The 18,117-nt window shown below is 39.6% G+C and overlaps 1 protein-coding gene across 18 annotated transcripts in view; it reads right to left on the minus strand.

Moving 5' to 3' along the window:
- The window catches only part of ICA1 (islet cell autoantigen 1), a 124,586-nt gene that overhangs the window by 92,626 nt on the left and 13,843 nt on the right, over positions 1 to 18,117 (minus strand). For 6 of the 18 annotated variants that reach the window (XM_081147064.1, XM_081147068.1, XM_081147066.1 and 3 more), the window contains exons 2-5: positions 14,679 to 14,718; positions 11,745 to 11,910; positions 8,206 to 8,278; positions 3,241 to 3,364 (exon numbers count right to left, since the gene is read on the minus strand). In XM_081147064.1, the coding sequence (XP_081003190.1) occupies positions 3,241 to 3,364; positions 8,206 to 8,278; positions 11,745 to 11,910; positions 14,679 to 14,695 (380 nt within the window). In that variant the 5' untranslated portion in view covers positions 14,696 to 14,718. Of the gene's footprint in view, positions 1 to 3,240; positions 3,365 to 8,205; positions 8,279 to 11,744; positions 11,911 to 14,678; positions 14,781 to 18,117 lie in introns of all 18 variants that reach the window. The other 12 variants (XM_081147075.1, XM_081147063.1, XM_081147062.1 and 9 more) reach the window with 5 other exon arrangements.

Consider the following 18,117-nt stretch of genomic DNA (forward strand, 5'->3'; position numbering starts at 1 on the left):
GTCATAACATACCATCATTTATTCAGCAAAAATATAATGCTTGATGTATATCAAACTTTGGATAAAATATTTATTTGGGGTGGGGGGGTGGGGGTGGGGAATACTGCTTCTTTCATCTTCCTACCCCAAAGAGTAATGTCAGATGAATTAACAGCCATCCGCATGAAGCTGCAGGGCAAAGATGCAACAAATAAAAATAAGATGAATATTTACATTTTAATTTAAATGAAAACTTATCCAGGTGGAGGGGACAATGGTGTTAGTGAACCAAAGTCCGCTCCTGGCAGTTTGTTCTGTGTCCACAGTGCCTTACATATGTAATAGCATTATCGGATTATGGATATAGCAATAAACTGTTTAAGAAAAAAATCCTATTTTCTTTCGTTTTCCTTTTGCCTATAAAGCACTGCATTTAAATATTCAGCACTTCTTTAAAAACAGCTTGCTCACACGTCCTACCTAGGTGTTGCAAGTTGTTTTCAAAGACATATTGTTGTGCCATGAAGTAAGCCTGTGCTTTATCAGCACTGGGTTAAATTTAATACTCACCATTCCTCACACTGAAAGAGCAGTTGTAGCAATGACTACCCAATAAGTCAGTAAAACAAATGCTTGTGTGAAGGTTTATAAAATGGAAGCCTTCTCCTGAAAGGGAGAAAGAGTCCTCAGCTGTTCCCCCTAAGGATCCCACTTATTCCTGGACTCTTTTTCTCTTGCCTTGGATTCTGTCACTTTCCCTAAACTGGCTGAAAAAGAGTCTTGTGAATAAAATATTCTTGATTTCTCTGACCGTTGTAAAGTTGGACCCAAACTTTTGAAGATGTAACAACATGATGATAGAGATTAAGGTCTTGAAGAAAAAGGCACATAAAAGCACCTCATTTCCCCCCCTGTGACTTGCTTCATATAAAATCAGAAAGGTGAAAACCCCTTCACTGGTGGTACCGGGGACTGAGTCCAGGCCAAGGGAGAACTCAACAACTGGAACCATCAAGCTCTAGTGAAAAACTGGCCCACGTTTTCATTCATGAAAATCTACCCAATGGGAATAATTAACAAAGAACCAAAAGGTCAACTCCAAAGACATTTATCCTTCAGCAGGCAAAGGTGGAAGTGACCCAGGTATGCACAGAAGGGCCCAGGTGAAGTGTATTATGGAATGATTAGATAGACAATGGAATACTACGCTATGGATATTTTTTCTAAAAAAAAAGTATATATGGACATAAAAAGGTGGTTAGTGTTATTTGATCAGAAAAGTCAATTTGCTAAATAATCAGTATGCAATACTACACAAAAATTGTATGGTACGATGTTGTTTATGTTAAAAACAAATTCTGGCACATCCCAAATTATTGTCCATTCAAGGTCTGAGAATTCAACTACCTCAGAGTCTCAAGTAATCCTCCGACTTCTTCAAGTTTAGGAGGACTGGTTTGGATGTCATGTGCCTGGTAAGCAGCTGAGTTCCATGAAACCAGAGCCATCCTGCAGGACACCACCTTCAAATCGCAAAGTTGTCCAAGCTGCATTAAATTATGGATATGGGGCAGATTGCTAGTTTGTAATAGTGATACTTCCACGTATCATTTGCATAGTTTTGGTTGATTTCTTTGGCTGTTTTTATCTGTATCTCAAAGTTGGATTATGTAAACTTAAGGTAACAAATGTGTGCTGTGTGAGATAATTTGGTATACAAGTATTAAAGGGTGTCACTGGATAGCCATATTATAAAATAACCATGCGATCAGTAACAGCAGCTTTTGTAGTGACAAGTCCAAGGATTTAGTTTTGTTTCCCATAAATGGATGTTAATTTTGGCATGCAGGTCTACATAAGAATTTTCTCCCTGAGATTATTAATAATTGTATGGTTAACATATGAGAATTTATGAAAAAATTTTCCAGAATCAATTATCCTTGTAAGGCTGAGGAAAGCGTGTATGACAAAGTATCAAGGGGTTAAAAGTGGGTCATCTCTATTAAAATTTTAGTTGTTTTCTAAATTTTGCCCTTTTGGTCCTTCTCTTTTTAAATTTTTCTAGAATGAATAAGTATTATTTTTATAAGGAAAAACAGTTATAATAAGATTAAAAGGTGCAATTCAAGATTATAAGGAAACACTTTTCTTGGAAAACTGGGGTAGAGCACTATTAGAAATGGTTTCATTCAACTAGGAAAGTTGGCGTTGCCCACAAGGTCAGGGTCCAAATGTCATTAGGAAGAATCAAAGTGCCCAGGAGCTGGACCACTGAAAAACGGCCACGGTTGGTCTCTTTTTGATGACACCTTCCTTGGTTTTCAGAGGGACATTTGTGATAGATCTGCTCTTGGCCCACAGGGAGAGAGAGAAAGCAGTAAGGAGAAATTCACAGAAGAAAATGTTGGACGATCTGAGTAAGTGAAATTTTTGTAGCCTGAATATTTTTGGAAACTACCTCTAAGCCTTATGTAGTTATAATCCTGCCTAATGAGAGAGAGTGACATTTTTGGAGGCCTGTCAGTTAGTTACTGGGGAAGGAGGAGGAGAGGGTGTCGATTTCTCAAACACAAAGGGCAACTTATGCAGGGGCTCCTGCTTGTTCTACACAGACCATAAAAATGAGTCATGGTGGTGTTAAAAAAAGAAGTCACTGACCTAGCACAATTTCCTCTGCACCAGAGCTTCTCAAACCTGAATGTGCATCTCGTTGAAATGCAGATTGGGACTCAGCAGTTCTGCATTGGGGCCTAGAGTTTGCGTGTCTAACAGGCTCCCAGGTGGGACTGCTGATAGTGCTGTCCAGGGTCTGAGCAGACCGGTTCAGGGCCTCTTGAACAACACTGCTCTAAAGTTAATTGGTCCACCGAGAGCAGAGAAGGAACCCTTCTACCTGGTCTCATTAGGCTCCTGCTTTGATCAGCTGCTGGAAGGGGACCAGACTGACTGCTAGGAGCAATATGCTCAAGGTCAGATATAAGCCTAGGACAGCACTCAGCAATTGGGATATAAAATGCCCCCTTATAGACCAGAAGAAATACGAGGGAGGATTTAAAAAAAAAAAAATTTGAAAGGGGAGGGGGGAAAAAATTATACCTGTTATCTTAATCAGAGAACAAAAACAGACTAACAACTGAGAACAGAATAACTTGTCGGTCTCAGGCAAGAGCCTTCTGAAAAACGCTGGGCAATTCCCCTTTGTAACTGGGTCCCACGTTCTCAGCAGGTCCCCCAAATACAGCCCCAAGGAAGCCCACACACCTTTGCTGGGAAGAAAAGCAGAGGGCCTTTCCTGTCGCTTGCATCATCTTTCCTGCTCTGGTTTTATCTTGGAAGCCTTGGGATCGGAGAAATTTCCCCAGTTCATTTTCTTCTTGAGACAAGACTGGTGAAGAAAAGACCAAAAGGAGCCATGAACAATGAGCATTTTTATTACAGAGAGGAGGAGAGAGACAAATCCCAAGGTCTTCTCTCCTCTAGAGTCAAAGATGAGATGAAATTAAATCCCAAGCACAGGCTACAAGGTAAACTCCCCACCCCGTCCATTCGACTTTCATGCTGTTCTTCCATTTACAAAAACCAAGAGATCAAATTCACTTGAATACATCTGTCAGTGCGTTTGGTGCCCTGTAATCGGAACCAGAAAATGACCTCTTGTACTGAAAAGCGAGCCGATAATGTGCTGCTTCGAGCTGAAATGAAAAAGTTGAGTTTGTCAAGTATGACTGTGGGAATCTTTGGTGGCGGCCTACAATGGAGAGTCGGTTCCCTTCTGTTTTTCTCTCTTGCTGACTTTTTGATCTCTACTTTCTGAGTTACATTCTACTGGATTGTAAAGCAATTCAAACACCTTATCCATGACCCAAGTTTTTGGTTGGTGGTGGGGATGAAGAGCGAGGGTGGGTAGGTTGATGACTTGGTGGATTTTTTAAATGCAGAGCTGGAACCAAATCTGAATTGGTTATGCCTAATCTTGGTCTTATTTTATTTTTAGTTGATGTATAATTCACATACAACATTCTATTAGTTTCAGGTATACAACATAATGACTCACTATTTCTATTGGTCCTTATATTTAAAGACAACCTCAGATGACACTATTGGTGAGCTAGTGACTGGTACAAGCTTCCTACAGATTGATTGGGCAGTAAATATAAGTGTCTCTTTTGACATCGCACTTCTGTTAGGCATACAGCCTTAAGGAAGTAGTAAAATGGACACAAAGATACATAGACAAAGATAGGCACAATAGCATTATTTATAACAGCAAAACACTCTTTGTCCCCATAGTAGAGGTGGTTTAATCAAACACGATGCGCCACGTAACGAGCAGTGAGCTGTTACGCAGCCACTGGTCCCAGCCGAGGTAGGAGTAACACTGCGCTTCCTGAGTATATTGCGTTTAAACAGCATTTGCCACGGACATACTCTGAACACCGCTACTCTTATTTCACATTTCTGTACCGATGCTTTTACACATCATATGTCCTTAAAACTGCTTTTTAAATGCTACTAGGATCCTTGCCCATTTGCACGAACCATCCAGATTTCTTTAAGAACGCACCCCGTTCCCAGCACAACCTCCCCAACGATGGCTGTGGAATGTCAGCCAGGACCCGCAAATCCAAAGGCGAAGGTTAAACTCTCCACGGCTCCCTCATTAGTTTGTGACTGTGGTTCCCTCTACACACTCCAGAGGAGAGGCTTTTAGGGCCCATTCTTCCTGAGAGATGATTGACTACCTCCTTCCTTCCTCTTCTCTCCCCAAATCAAGTTCACTGGTCAAAGTCCAGTTCAACGGCTACTGCCTCTGGGAAGCAGTTGGTCCCTGTTTCTCCAGGAGAGCGATGCCCCCTTGGCACCTGGTGTTCGAGTGTTGGTAGGTGGGTGTATGTCTATTTCCCATGAGACTCCAAGCTTTCTCAGGACAGGGACCTCATGCAAACTATGGATTTCCCAGGTAAATGCTTGTGACATTGAATTAACTATAATTTCCCCCTTGTTATCCCTTTACATTTTGTTTAAACGTTTATTTGATATTTTTGCCATGGTTCTATGTAGCTTTAAAAAAATTCCAATGATGATAAAAAAATTTTTTAAATACGTTTTATTCCTTCTTCTCTTCACTTTCCAGTGTGAGACTCATAATTTCACAATGACTCTTTCCACATGGAGAGCAGTTTCACATTTTTGTTCATAATAGCATGAGGTTACTGTAACTTTTTTTTTTTTTTTTTTTTTTACCTTGAAGGCTCAAGTCACATACAAATGAACATATTTAGCTTAAGGCTAGGAAGGAACCAATTCATGGAACCTGGATGATTACATGATTGGTGAAATGTACACTTCCCTAAATAAACCTAAGTAGGTAGAAGTATTTGAAAAATCATTTTTGGTTACTTTGTGCACTGGGGGATTGATCTTGGGGTGCTAGACAGGTTTCATTTTGAGAGCTAGATTCTAATTGGCAGAGCTGCTCAGAGGGCAATGGAAAAAAGTTTGAGCTGCATCAGGCTCCAGGTTGGATTACTTAGTAATGGCCATCATTTTCTGAGATGTTCATTCCTTAATGCTAACTTTAAAAATTCAAATACTAAAATTAATGTACAGGCATTTAAAATTCTTCTAAGGTAATACATGACTCAAAAGCTTATAATTTTTCACTCTACTGGGGTTAAAAAAATTCAGAGACAAATAAAAACCTATTTATATTTAATTGCTGATTAGATTTTCAGATGTGCTCTAAAAAGGCAACTGAAGAACTATAAAAGCAATTAGCTTGGCAGCATGAATTCACTCAGCACAGAGTGAATTAATTTATGGATGATCTTAGAGAAATGAACAACACATACAAGGTGCCTGCTCTGGTGAAATTTACATTCAAGCAGCAGGAGATAGAAAATTGGAAAATACGGAATCACAAACTCAGTACCAGAGAGATTAGTAGCTGCTTTGTACTGGTGGTCAAGGAAGGTATCTCTGAGTAGGGGACCATGAAGTTGAGCTCTGAATGACAAGGAGGGGCCACTCTTGAGGCAATTAGGGCAGGAACCAGTGAGTACAAAAGGCCTCAGGTCACATGATGGGTAAGGTCAAAGGGGCTGGAGGGGTGAGCTGGGCCTGATCATGTAGGAATTTATAAGCCAGGGTGTGGAAGTTTGGATCTTATTATAAGTGAAACTGGAGGTTTTTTGGCAGAGAAGCAATAGGTTCCAATGTGCATTTTTTAAAAGACTTTTAATTTTGAAATAATTTAGGCTTATAGAAAAACTGTAACTGGAATTCAGAGTTCTTGCATATCCTTCGTCAGCTTCCTCCAATGTTAGCATCTGACACAACACCATGGCACGCTGATCACGACTAGGAAATGAACGCTGCTACAACACTACAGGCTAAACCACGACCGCACTGGAATTTTACTAATGTTAATGTTGTTTTTCTGTTCCAGGATCCTATCCAGGATCCCACAGTGCACTGAGCTGTCATCTCCTCAGTCTCCTTCAATCTGGGACAGTTCTCTGCCTTTCTTATCTTTCATGACCTTGATGCCCTTAAGAGTACCTGTCTGGTATTCTGTAGAATTTCCCTCAATATGGGTTTGTCTGACTTTTCACTATTAGACTGGGGTTACCGATTTTAGGGAAAGCAGCCACACAGGTGCAGTATATGGTATCTGGGTTGTATGATATCAACACACATTTCACTGGTGACGCTCACCTCGATCCCTTCTTCAGGTGCTGTCTACTGGGTTTCTCTACTGTAAAATTATGATTTTTTCCCTTTTGTAATTATTAAAAGTCTTGGGGGTGGGGGTGGGGAATACCTGAGACTATGCAAATATCCAATTTCTTCTCAAACTTCCATTCAGGAATTATAGTATCTTCCATTGCATCCTAACTACCACAATTCTCACTGTCGTGTTTGCCTCGTGATGATTTTGTGGCTCCCTCATTCTTTCTATATTTATTAACTGGAGTTATTTTATAAGGAGGAGCTGTCTCTCCTCCTTGTTTGTTTATGTCCATATAGACTTTATGGATATTTATTTTACTTTATGGGTTATAATCCAACACAGTCATTATTTATTTTGTTGCTCAGACTGGGAACTCTGGGAGGGTGACCTCATTGCTCTGTGACTGCAGTGGAGATAAGGGACTGGAGGAAGCACAACTGGAGGCAGGGAAATCAGTTAGGAGGCAGACGCAGCAAACTTGAGAGAGTGATGGTGGCTTGAACTAAGACGGTGGCACTGAAGGTGGAGAGAGGAAGGAGAACCCGAAAGCTACTTAGGTGACAAAATGGACCTGTAATTGAGACTGACTGAATGTGGGATAGAGAAATGGTGGCAGTGGGGGTGTCATCTGTCTTGATTTCTTCACTGTTCAAGACTGGAATTACAGCCCAGGAGAAGTCTTCACTCCAGCACTTACTAAAACGGATCATTTACGGAATTCTGCCTCTAAGTCCCGGGACTTTGTACTTATCCCCAAATAGCCTTGATAAAAGTTTACTAATGAAGGACAATGACCAGCTGTTAATTTGAGATTATTGGAAAGGGGTTTGGCAGCAGTTAAAAACAGAAAAACTTCCCATTTAGTCTCAGAAACACAGAAATTGTATATCAAATCACCTACAAATGGAAATATGAAAACATACTAAAGTACAACTTGATATTTAGCATTTCAGAGATGACTTTGTTGGTAATGATGTTAAGATGGGATCACCAGAGGAAAAGTCTTGTTCCCTAATAACCCAACATCCAACATAAAAATGTTGATGAGGAAGCGCTGCCAATGAAACACTGTCAATGAATTAACAGTATGTGCCTTCTCTCTCCATTCGGTTATTTTAAAAAGAACAAAATTAGAAATAAGAAAGCCAGGGCAATTTTTAAAATCCCCAAATTAAAGAAACCCTCAAAGTATAAAATACTGAGAAACCTTTTTTATAATTAGAAAAATAAATGGCATGTACTTAAATCATGGGAGACCCAATACACAATTTTTCTATTATGGTACTTATATTGAAAGGTAAACAGCCTATGTAAAGGATTTCTGATAAAATTATTAAAGACCCTCCTCCCCACCACTTACAGAGCAAAGACAGACCCTCCTCACTAGTAGTTTATCTCCTTTGCTTCCTAAACACATGTGATGATACAGTAAGGCAAAATATCCTATTCTGTACTGTCTAACAGATTAATATTCATACTTATGGTATACTTACAACATATTCTCTTTTGATAGAGTACAATTGCTTTAGACAAGTCCAAACAGGTTCTCTGAATTGAGTGAAACAGCTGTAATAAAAATACAAAAAATGATACATAAAACAGACAGCAGTAAAATAAAAAATAATCACACTGAACATAATTATAGTGTTTGATTTGCTGACTAAAAACAAGATCACATGCCTAAGTGTGCTTGGTGTTATGTGATGTACTACACAAAACTGCAACCGAAGCCTTCAAATAAGCTGCTATTGTTCTGTATTTATTGGGATTCATCATCTCCACAATCTAAATTAAGATCTGCAGGACAATGATTTCCTCCAGACAATTGAAATAATAGCTGAAAAACAGAAATCCTAAGTGAAGGGCCCAATTAGAGGACTTGGTAAACCAGAGACCCAATATTCATTCATAATCTAATTTATTTCTTTTACCACTTGCTGTCTTTTTTTAAAATGGAGAATATGTCAATTAAGCATCGTATTTAAAACACGAAATTAGCTTAGTCTGTGATCCTAATGTCCTCTGTGGCGTGCGTAAACAACTCTATAAAAAGCAAACAAAAATCAATCAGCTGAGTGTTCTGTCTGTTTAGAAGACATCTGGTAAAATGGAGCTTATCTAGCAGCCCCATCACTCCTTAGTTTGCCAATGATTTCATAAAATATACAGAGAAGAAACCAAATGTCACGCTATAGCCATCACAGAGGAAATGAAGGGAGAAGCAGGTGGGCTGTATTTTTAACTCATGGTGAACCTGGTCTTCGCTTCAGAAACTGAGACAGCTCAAGAGGAGATGGAACAGATACTTCACACTTTCTCCACCAGCCCACAGCCAGGGCTGGTATCAATTAGAAAACCTGGCAGACAAACAGGCAAGGCTTTCCCTCTCTTCCTCCAAGCTTACTGGCCCTGGCGATGTAGCAATTATGTCCTGGTATTAGAAAGCGCTTCACTATTTTAGTCAAAACAGATGATCTGCTTCACAATATATATGACCAAATTAATAAAAATGAAGGCAAAGATATATACTTAAAAGATTAAAACTATTCCCAGGAATGCTCACTACAATAAAACTTGGACAAAGAGTATAAACTTTCCTAAATCTCATTTCATTATAATGCATCCTCTCTATCTGACCTGTTTAGAAAAGAAAAAAAAAAACACACACCAAAACAACAAACCTTTACCATAAAAACAAATGAGAAAATCAGCAGTCTGAATCTGTTCCTTAACATATGCTTGCTATCAAGATTTGGGGTCACAAACCACCAACATACAGTAATTCTCAAATATACAAGCAAGGAAATTCAAAAAGCAGGTTCAGGATCTGATCTGTTGTTACTGTTCACTTTTTAAACACTGAGGTAGAAATTAAATGCAATAAAACACACAGCTCTGCAGTGTTAGTTCTGTGAGTCTGACCATTGTACACTCTTGTAACCACACCCAAAATAAGATAAGAAACCTTTCCACCATCTGGTCGGGCTCCTCTGTGGTGCCACCCACTGAAACACTTCTGTCAGGTTAATTTTGTACTTAGGAGCTATTTTTGAGAAAGTGATTTTATTAACAAGCAGTTTGGATAAATATTTAAACTTAGTGCAACATTTCTATATTAACTTCCCAACAGATTGTAATGAAATCTGACCATTATTTTAGTTGGGCACACAGCTCTTTGAGCCAGCAGAATAAAATTTCTTGTTTTCTAGGCTTGCCCTGTATGGTAACAGTAAGACCACATAAAAATGGTTTGCACTTTGTTTAATTACATTTTATTGATGGAATCCAGTCTCTCTATAAATGTCAACATCAGTATTAACATTTCTGCAACAGGAACGTCTTTGATGTGTAAAATTATTAGTCACAGTGAAGTACTTTGGACACTCTGTGCCTAGGACAGCAGCTATTTGGATTAAAATATAATTGATTCGGTAAAAAATGCTGCTGCAAGAGTCTAAATATTGCTGTACTGTGCCTAATGTACTAATAGTTAACACATTAAATTTCTCCTTGAGTGAGGCTTATATTTACTAGAATGTTGAGAAAACATAAAGCTGTAAGATGTGAAAAGCATAAGCAACTTAAAACCATTTCAACTGTATTTAGAATGCTAACATCAGAACAGACACCTTCTGGTGGTACTTCTCCCTGGGAGGAATCTCCACTAGAACATTCCTGTCAAACCCAGCTTCTATTCCAATAATTCCAATGACGGGGGAGGACTGGGAACCAATAATAGCTGCACTGACATGGACACTTATCCGATTAATAGTTCCCCAGTGTGGCCTGTGTGACTGGCTGAGGTGCAGTGGTGAACAGGGCAGACGTGGAACTTGATCTCCTAGTGGAGAAGGGTAGGCAAACCAACCAACACAAGATAATTTCATGAGCAATGAGTGCTATGAAGAGCGCCCTGGGACTGGTTCTACCCTCAGATGCACAGAATGGATTATCCCTCTTCCACGTACAGATCTTCCTATACCATTGACAGCTAACCTAGCTCCCCTTGACCCTCTCCCTCTGTTCCAAATGACCACGGTTTCCACCATCCCGGCCTCCCTTCTCGGAAAGCTTCTCGAAATCTTGAGCTTTCTGTTTTAGTCCCATTAAATGTTCAGCGCATTGATTTTAGCTTATATATTAAATCTGGAGATCACTTTGAATTCTTTTCAGGTCATGTAACATATTTTTCCTCTCAGGGCCCTGCCATTCATGGAAGTATGTTTTTAAATTTTAATCTAAAGTACTGGCAGAATGTCCAGGAAGATAGGGAGTTAGTGTGCCTTCGACCAGTTATACTGGTATTCCAGGACCAACCAGATATGAATTCAACTTACTGTATTATTAACTAGTCTAACTAAATAGCTGCTTGGTGAATTCATTCTAGAATTTTCCAGGGTAGAACACCAAGCTTACTAGACTCTACTTTCCAGGATCTTGTGTTGCTACTCCCTTTCTTTTTTTTTTAAATTACTGATTTTGGAGAGAGAGGAAGGGAGGGGGGGGGAGAGAGAGAGAGAGAGAAACATTGCCTTCCATATGTGCCCCAACCAGGGATCGAACCTACAACCCAGGTGTGTGCCCTGACAGGGAATCAAACCCATGACCGTTTGGTGCACCGGACAAAATTCTAACCAACTGAGCCACACAGGCCAGGGCCCTTTTTTCTTTTTCTAAATGAAAACATTTGCCAGAGCTCAGTGTTGATATCACTAGCGGTGGTTCTTTAATTGCATTAACATTTTTCAACAAACATTTACTGAGAATTTACCACATGCTATGCATTCCAACTAAGTGCGAAAAAGCAAATTAACTGAGGCATATGGGTACATGAGAATTTGTAGGTTTTTTGTGTGTTTTTTTAAAGAATAGGCTGGGACTGAATTTATCTGATACCAGATTTTCCTCATAAACTAGCTGTTTGCAATAGATCTTCAAATCTGAAGCACACCTATGCTTGCCCAGGTGAGTCACCCTAGGACCGTGACCGTGGCAGGGTGGCTGTGCGGGGATGGAAAGAAACAGAGCTCACCTCCAGCTTGGCATCCAGGTCTGCGTCAGAGGCCACAACGTGTTCATCTTCCTTCTTCCCCGTGGCTTTAATAAAGGCCTGCTTCGTTTCCCAGTACTTCTGCTGCATCTTATTTACAACGGACTTATCCTGAGCATACCGGTCCTGTAAGTCCCAGGGGTAACTGCTAACAACATTGAAAGAACAATGTTATTCATGACGTTCATAACGACTGAGATATTTCAGAGTGGACAAACTTATCACAACATTGTTATACACTTACAACATTAATAAACATGTAAGTTCTTTCTTTTATGTTTATTACACCAAAAAAGTCAATCAACTCTGACTCAAAAGCCTTAAAAGTTAGTGAAGAAATAGAACAACTTTTGCAGGAAATTTTAGAAACTCAACCTTGAAAGGAGTGTAGATATCAGCAAGTAGGACACACCCCTTGTAGGATGGAGAAAGTGAGGCCGAGCCAGGCAGGGGGACTGGCTCCAAGCCACGAGTCAGAGATAAAGCCGGACAGCAAAATCCTCTCCACTCCAGCCTTAAGGCCAACACTGAAGTGATGGCAGAAAGGCAGAGATAAGGGGCTGAAAAATAACACGCTTACAATGTCACAGAGGTGCCTAAAATAGTCAAACTCAGAGAATCAGAGCAGAACGGTGGCTACCGAGGGCTGGACAGGGTGAGGGGGAAATGGGAAAATTTCTAATCAGCGGTCATAAAGTTTCAACGATGTCAGATAAATGAATTCTAGAGATGCCACATTGCCCCTAGAGTTAACAACATTATATTGCACACTTTAAAAACTGTGAAGAGGGTAGATGTCTTACCAAAGTCAAGTAAAATTAAAAAAAATTTAAGAAAATCTATTACAGATTTCTGATATTAGAACTTTAATTCCTTAACTATAAATGTTTAAAATACATTACATTCTTCAGGAAGAACACGGTGAGAAGAAAAATTGAGAATAAATTGGAATTCCGTAACAGTGAACCTCAAATATTGACAGCAAGTTTGCTGTTGGCGTTCCATCCTGTGCCGTGTTGTCTATGAGCTCCTCCTGCTCCAAAGGCCTGCGCGGGACCCCAGCGTCTCTCCTCCACAGGCATGCCTCACATCCCACCCCATGGTACTGCCCCTCAAAAGGTGAGTCCTGTGTCCCAAAACATGAATTGTTCTATACTACCCTATCAAAATACCTGTATCTCTAAACATGATTCTTTATAATCTCCTTCCAGTTAGCATTTAAAATTTTCAACCCACAGATGTATTCTTTAAAAGCCATAAGGGATTTCAGATGACTTTCTTAGCAATGGTTATCTTTAGAGAGAGAAGTAGGATTGGAGGAACTTTCATGGTTTCTGCATTATTTAGAAGTTTTATTATAAGCTTACATAATAAAAAATATCTATAACTTTTATGTAAAAGACGACCTCTGTATAGAGTATGTGCGTTAATAGACTGGAAGGATATACACCCCCACCTCCAAAAACGGGTTATTTCAGGGGAATGGAATTTTCAAGAATGGGGAATTGGGTGGACTTCTTTATACTGTATCTTCCCCCACTCTCTCCAAAGGTCATGAATTAACAGTAAAAATTTCCATTTTGAAAAAAACAAAAGGGACTTTATAGAGATCTAGTGAAAATGTCTCACCCCAGCCCCAGTCATTTAACAAATGAGGAATCTTAGGTTTTAAAAGGTTAAGGATCTTATGTAAAGTCATACAGGATTAAAATCCAGGCCCCTGAATCCCAGTCCAGTGCTCATTTCAATGGTCTCTGCAGCCCTTGTGTTTCAGCAGCAAGCAACGAAGTAGCAGAGTAAGTGGGAGAAAGACTTTGGGGAAGGGTCCACTTCTTGGGGCTCTGCTATCTCTCTCATACAAGTGACTACCCACTTCCCCCAGCCTGCTGCCAGGATGTGACAGCCATTAAGAGGGTCACAGGATGGAACCATCCCCTTGTCTTAACGAGTCAAGATGGAACAATTAAAAAAAAAATCTGACAACTCTTAGTTAGAAAGCAGTCAAATGGGGATACTCAGGGAAACTAAATCCCTCAGCCATTTATTAATTACCTTTAAAACTCATTACATTTTAAGAGATGCAAAAATTCTTTTGAAGTGTGACATCTGATATTAAAGAGGCCTTGGACCTGATTGCTTCTCTACTGAGAGAGGAGGGATTAGAAAGTGTATTCTTTGTTTTAATTAATTGTGCATTTGATAAACAAAAAATATGCACCCCATTCTTCATGATACAAATTAGAGGTGGTAAAACATGACAAGGATCTGCTAGCCTGGCAGGGCCAGCATTCAAAAGGGGTCAGAGGCACTGCTTGAAACAGATCTGGAATTTATAAGAGGTTAACCATGCTGCTTAGATGTGTTATAGGCACATAAATGTCAGTGCTGACACTGCCATATGATGACCACATCTACTTTATTCGTCATCATTAAAATAGTGATTGATTGGCTCCTGAATGTTCATGAAGGTTGAAGCCATGACTATAAATTAATGAGTCTGGGTTTATGTTCATTCATTATTTTATAGTTTCCCTACATAAATTCCCTTACAACCCTAATAATAGAAATTATAAATAAGATAGTGATTAAAAAAAAATGTATCAACTCATTGCATTTGAAGAAATGGTAGTAAGAAAAACCAACATTAGATTCTCAAGAAAAAAGTTATATATAAATAAATTTCTTAAAGAAAACTCATTAGATAAGAGCTTATATTTTCGGTTACTTGGTTTCCATACTGCATTTAATAGGGATCTTAAGCTTGACTATATTCAATATCAGATAGGGACCAACAGGTTATTAATTGCTAATGTGACTCTTCATTTTTCTATTCTATTGTCACTTATTGAGCATGTACTATGTGCTTTCCTCTCTCATCAGCCCCTCCCAATTCAGAAAAGACAACAAATTACTTACCATTTGTGTCCTGACATGTTTTCTTCTTTTACTTTTTCTACTGTTGATGAATTGGGAGAAAGGGGCAGGGGAAAAGCATGAGAGGATAAGTTATATTATAACCTGAAATAAAACAAATACATTTAACAGTTACACACTATATTACAATTATATGTTAATTTGATACATAAAAATTCCAACCTAAGCCATTTCCAGCTATATTTTAGGGGCCCAACACTATTATACAGTAACAGTGGACGCTGGTGTCGATAGTAGTGTAGCTAAGTCACGCTGGAAGCAATATCCCAGGTGAAGTTTAAGTGAACGAGCAGGTTCAATGACAAAGGAAGACTGTAGAAGACTACATAAAATGAGACCACAGCATGCAATGCAATACCATATACTATTAAAGTGTAGAGATATTAGAGCAAAGGTATAAAGAATTGCTTAGGAATGATGGACACTAAATTCCAGATAACAATTGCCACCGCCGTGGGGAGCGGGGCGTATTATTCGAGAGGTGCATGCGGGGACTTCGACTGTACCCGTGGGGTTCTCTTTGACAAGCTAGGTGGCCTCTTTGCATCCGTATATTGCGTCCATAGGCCTCTTTACAGATTTGAAATATCTCATAATCCGTATTTCTAAAAAACGAACCAGCCCATTGGAAAAACAAAAAGCAAACAAAAAAAGAGTTGATTGACTAGAATGAGACACCAAGAAGGGTAAAAAGGAGGAAAATGTGTTTATTTCTGTTTTTACCAACCTAATATTGTATTTTCATCTCATTCGTAAATATGGGAGTCACTCGATGCCTCTGTCCCTCACTGCATCTGCCCCACTCGTGGAAGCCAGTGAAGCAACAGGGAGAGGCAGAGCCAACGAACCAGCCACGCTCACCTGCCAGTTACTGGAAAGAGCGGTGAGCTCACTACCTAAAGGGATGGCCTCTGGCCAGGCACAGGCTGCCGGCCGCCAGGGTGGACGCTCCTGGCAGCTCCAGCACAATCAATGCACTCGTTCTCCCTTGGCCTTAGCAAGGGTACCGACAACTAGTATCCCTAAAATGATTCAAGTTTCCCAGGCTTTTAAAAAACGTGTTAAGGGATCTCAATTGAGTGTTGAAAGTCCAGGCTTCAGGTGCGAGGAAGGAGGACATGTCCTTAGAGTCCGGACGCCCCTGGAATGACAGCATCCCGCAGTCAGCGTCTCTCCCCCTGGAGGGCATCCAGGCTTTCGGACGAGCTGCGTTGGAAACGACATTCGTGATGAGTAAGCCTTGCCCTCCGCCCGGTAAATCCTGGAGAGGCCATGAACCGCCCACACAGCTTCACAGCAAGGACACATTTACTTTATTTAGCTCCAAGCCCCCAACAAAATTCCTCAGAAAAAGACACTGTTCAAGGAAATGAAATGACTATACTCTTTCCTTGAGTTCAATTCTGCCAGGAACTATTAGGATAGTTAGTACTTTCTGACTGGTATTTTTATTGCAGTAAAAAAAAGTAACAAAAATTAATTCTCAACAATTTTTAAGTGTATAGTACGGTATGGTTAACGATCTCCAGAGCTTTTTCATCTTGCATGACTGAAACCTTACGCCCACTGAACTCCTCCCCGTTGCCTTTCCCCCCAACCACCATTCGACTTTCTGTTTCTGAGTCTGACTGTGTTAGACACTTCATGTGAGTGGAATCGCACAGCCTTTGTCTTGTGATTGGCTTATTTCCCTTAGAACGATGTCCTCAAGGTTCATCCATGTTGTAACATATGACAGGTTTTCCTTCTTTTTAAAGACTGAATAATATTCCATTGTACGTATGTAGCACATTTCCTTTATCCCTTCATCCAATGATGGACATTTCGGTGGCTTCCCCATCTTGGCTATTGTGAACAGTGCTGTAATAAACATGGGTATGAAAATATCTCTTCAAGATCCTGTTTTTTATTTTTTTTTAAGCTCATATGTACCCAGAAGTGGGATTGCTAAAATCATATGGTAGTTCAATTTTTTGTGAGGAACCCTCATACTTTTCCCCACAGTGACTGCACCATTTTACAATCCCACCAACAGAGCTTCAAGGGGTCCAACTTATCCACATCTTCGCCAGCACTTGTTATTTCTGGATTTTTTTTTTTTTTATAGCAGTCATCCTAATAGGTGTGAGGTGATAGATCATTGCAGTTTTGATTGGCATTTCCCCAGTCATTAGTGAAGGTGAGCATCTTTTCATGTACTTATTGGCCATTTGTGCGTCTTCTTTGGAGAAATGTGTGTTCAAGTCCTTTACCTGTTTTCTAATTGGGTAAATTTTTGTGTTATTGCATTATAGGATATTCTGGATATTAACCCTTTATTAGATATATGGTTTGCAAATATTTTCTCTTATTCAGTAATTTGCCTTTTCACTGTTGACTATTTCACTTGCTGCAACTTTTTGATAAACTTTTGGTCATTAAAATATTTAACAATTTAAGTTATTTGTGGTAAGGCAGATAATAAAATCACTGAGCAAACTGCTCCTTCTACCTGGACTTTCAAGCTACTTCCAGATTATGATGCCATATGGCAGTGTTCCTCATGGTATTGTTTACAGGCCACTTGCATTGGAATCTTCTGGAGTGTTAACATGCAGATTCCTGGGCCCCATCCCTTACCTGCTGAACTAAAATCTCTGGGAATGGGCCGGGGAAACTGCAAGTGAAATCGGCTTGGCAGGTGATTCTTCAGCACATTAAAGTCTGAGTACCACAACTAAATGGCCCACAGAAAAAATTATTTCTGGAAATGGATTTTTCTTGAATAAACTGCTGGATTATATGCAACCTGAGCAAAGGAATCATGGGTGGCGAAATCAAGTCCATTCCATAGGACACATCTGAATGTCTCAGGACAGGGCAGCCACAGCCAGGACTTGCATCTCCTTTAATGTATGTCCAGCCCCACAGACCAGGGACAATTAGTAAACAACTTTAATATTTCCTGACAAAACCATCTCATCTTGCTCTAGCACTTCCTAAACCCAGTGTCAAAATCAATACTTTAAAAAAATCATTACAATTGTCATCCATTCATTCATTTCAGTTCAGCAGTTTGGTTTAACAAACATACATTAAGAATCTAATTAATATGTGCCAGGCCCTGCCCCTGGCCTCAAGGAACTTACAATGTAGATCAGCTCTGTGCAATAGAAATATACTATGAGATACATATGTAATTTTAAATGGTCTAATAGGCATGCTAAAGAAGTAAAAGAGTAAAATTATAAAAAATAATACACTTTATTTAACCCAATATATCTAAAATGTTATTTCATCATGTAATCGATAAAAAAGATTACTAATGATGTGTTTTGCATTTGAGTTTTTATAACAAGTCTGAAATCAGGTGTGTATTTTACAGTTATGATACATAGCTGCTGAGCCCAGCCCCATGAAGAGCTCAATGGCCACATGTACT

This window comes from Miniopterus schreibersii (genome assembly GCF_964146895.1).
Source record: "Miniopterus schreibersii genome assembly, chromosome: 9".
In the NCBI taxonomy this organism is placed as follows: Eukaryota; Metazoa; Chordata; class Mammalia; order Chiroptera; family Miniopteridae; genus Miniopterus; species Miniopterus schreibersii.